Consider the following 2475-nt stretch of genomic DNA (forward strand, 5'->3'; position numbering starts at 1 on the left):
CCCGAGGAAATGCGTTTTCTTCGCTAAACCGCATTATCACTCCAGAGGATGAACAACAAATTTTACTATATAAAGAGGCCGGGCTCAATGTTCGACAGAGTATTAATGTAATGGAACTTCAAAAACAAGTGAAACATGGTGATCTTTCTTTCCAAGAAAAAGATGTCTATTTGTTTGCTAGAGTGAGAAGAGCACTTGGAGATAATGATGCAATGGACCTTATGATTTATATAAAGCTTCAAAAGAAAAAAATATAAGTTTCAATATGATTACACGTTGATGAAGATATGAGGCTAGAAAACATTATTCTGTGTCAACCTCAAAGCTTCGATTGGTATGAAAAATTTGGTGATGTATTGTATTTGATACAACTTACAAGGTCAATGCGTATGAACATGCCATGTGCACTTTTCGTTGGCATTAACTCATGGAAAAACTGTTCTGTTTGCAATGTGCTTCTTCGTAATGAGACTGTTAAAACATTACGTGGTTGATGAAGGTATGTCTTTCAAATATCTAACTTATTTTATATTCCTAGTATATATTCATATCCTTTTTCTTTAATTAATATGCAGACTTTTGTGTCCATCATGAAAAAACCATCCAAGACAATCATTACAGATCAAGATCCATGGATGACGGAAGCAATTGCAACCGAAATGCCAACTACAAAACAAGCTTTTGTATATGGCATATCACTTCCAAATTTAGTAGTTGGTTTGCAGCTCTTTTTCGCACCGAGTACAAAATTGGTGTGGTGATTTCTATACACTTTATAAGATGACGTCTATAGAAGAATTCGAACATAGTTGCCATTAGTTTTGCAAAGTATAACTTGCAAAAACAATCATGTGCAAGGCTTATACAAAATTAGGAAGTCATGGGCTCCTGCCTATCTTCGAATTATTTTTTGGTGGAATGAAATCACTAGCAGATTAGAGAGCATTATGCTTTTATTAACGATTTGTTTCTCTCGCACAAGTTTGAGAGAGTTTGTTAAACGGTACTACGTTACAAATTTAATCATAATTTTTATATTTCTTTATAACTTATAGTCATGCTCTTTTTAGCCACTTTGCTGTTTTCTTGTTTTCTTTTTATTATCTTTTAGGTTGATTAGCCGTTTAAGAATTGGAATTCGCGAGGTGAAAGATAAAATGTCAAGTACACTTGCACTCGTTTCTTTAAAGACAAAATCCCCGTTGGAAGCACAAGCTTATGGAATTCTTACACCGTTTGCTTTCAGCAAGTTTCAAGTTGAATTTGAAAGAGCAAACCAGTATTTGATTGTACACGTTGAAGGTAACTTTAGTGTACACTTTGACAGTGGAAATCATAAAAATCATAGGTTTTTGGGATGGTCACATTGCTTCGTGTAGTTCAAGAATTTTGAGTTTTGGGAAATACTTTGTCGTCATATATTTCGGGCACTTCTTCACAAGGATGTTTTAGATACCGCCGATATACTTTCCTTTGCGTTGGAGTCAAGATTCTTTTCAAGTGGTAGTGCAATGCACCGTTAATCACCAAACGTGTCATTGACTCAAACAAGTCGGCTCAAGGCACTGAATCGAAAAAAGATACAACTTTTGTGCCCCCCGAAATCAGCAACAAAATCGTCCAAAAAAGAGGCGTATGAAAGGTGGGAAGGAATTGGGAAATCATTCGCGTAATAGATGTTCCATATGCAAAGAATTAGGACATACAAAACAAATGTGATATAAAGGAAGATTAATGTTGCTGGAGAAATGTCTCTTCAGATAATCCCAAAAAAAGAGAAAATGGCTTAACCTTGGACTCAATCCATTTTAGTTTGAAGTATTAAGACAACTTTTGGGTTTTTTTGATTCACGAACTTTTGAATAAGGCATTATGTTTTTGGATGATACTTTGGTTTGTTTTATTTTATGTGATAAATTATCAATTTTTAATCTGTGTATTTATTTTTCTTTTTTGAATAAGGCTTATGTTTTGGATTAAGTTAGAATGTTTGGTTTACTTTCACACAAAGGAACGGACTGAATCAAAGTCAAGGAAGGAATATCCAAATTAATTACATCTTAATTTGGAAAGTAATTAGTGCTAAAAACATCCTATAGGGCTGTCTTAGAAATCCCTTATTTTTATTTTAACTGAATGAATGAATAATAATAATCCCAAGATAAACATGTTGATTGATGGAGGGCGGAATAATGTTTAGTTTTCTTATTATCATCAGTATTACTATTTGTTGTATAATTAGCAGAAAACTGTCCCAACAACTACGAGGATAACGATAGCCTACATGCTGATGGGATATCTACGGGGCATAACCATACTCTAAAATTTATTATTTTTTTTATATTATATGAGTTATTGAGGTTCAAATTGTTATAAATACTATAAAATGTTAGGTCCAGTTTTAACTAAACTGGAGCTCTCCAGTGACATCTGGAGAGCATGAGGAATTGTCCGAAATATTAGAAGTCCAGTTGC

General features: G+C 33.7%; 1 protein-coding gene across 1 annotated transcript in view; it reads left to right on the forward strand.

Moving 5' to 3' along the window:
• The window catches only part of LOC122587961 (protein FAR1-RELATED SEQUENCE 11-like), a 16901-nt gene extending 15378 nt beyond the window's left edge, over positions 1–1523 (forward strand). The window contains exons 5-7 of the mRNA XM_043760111.1: positions 576–757; positions 1112–1289; positions 1380–1523. Coding sequence (XP_043616046.1) covers positions 576–757; positions 1112–1289; positions 1380–1523 — 504 coding nt within the window. The remainder of the gene's footprint in view (positions 1–575; positions 758–1111; positions 1290–1379) is intronic.
• Positions 1524–2475: the final 952 nt, after the last annotated feature.

The sequence above is a fragment of the Erigeron canadensis genome, chromosome 2 (genome assembly GCF_010389155.1).
Source record: "Erigeron canadensis isolate Cc75 chromosome 2, C_canadensis_v1, whole genome shotgun sequence".
In the NCBI taxonomy this organism is placed as follows: domain Eukaryota; kingdom Viridiplantae; phylum Streptophyta; class Magnoliopsida; order Asterales; family Asteraceae; genus Erigeron; species Erigeron canadensis.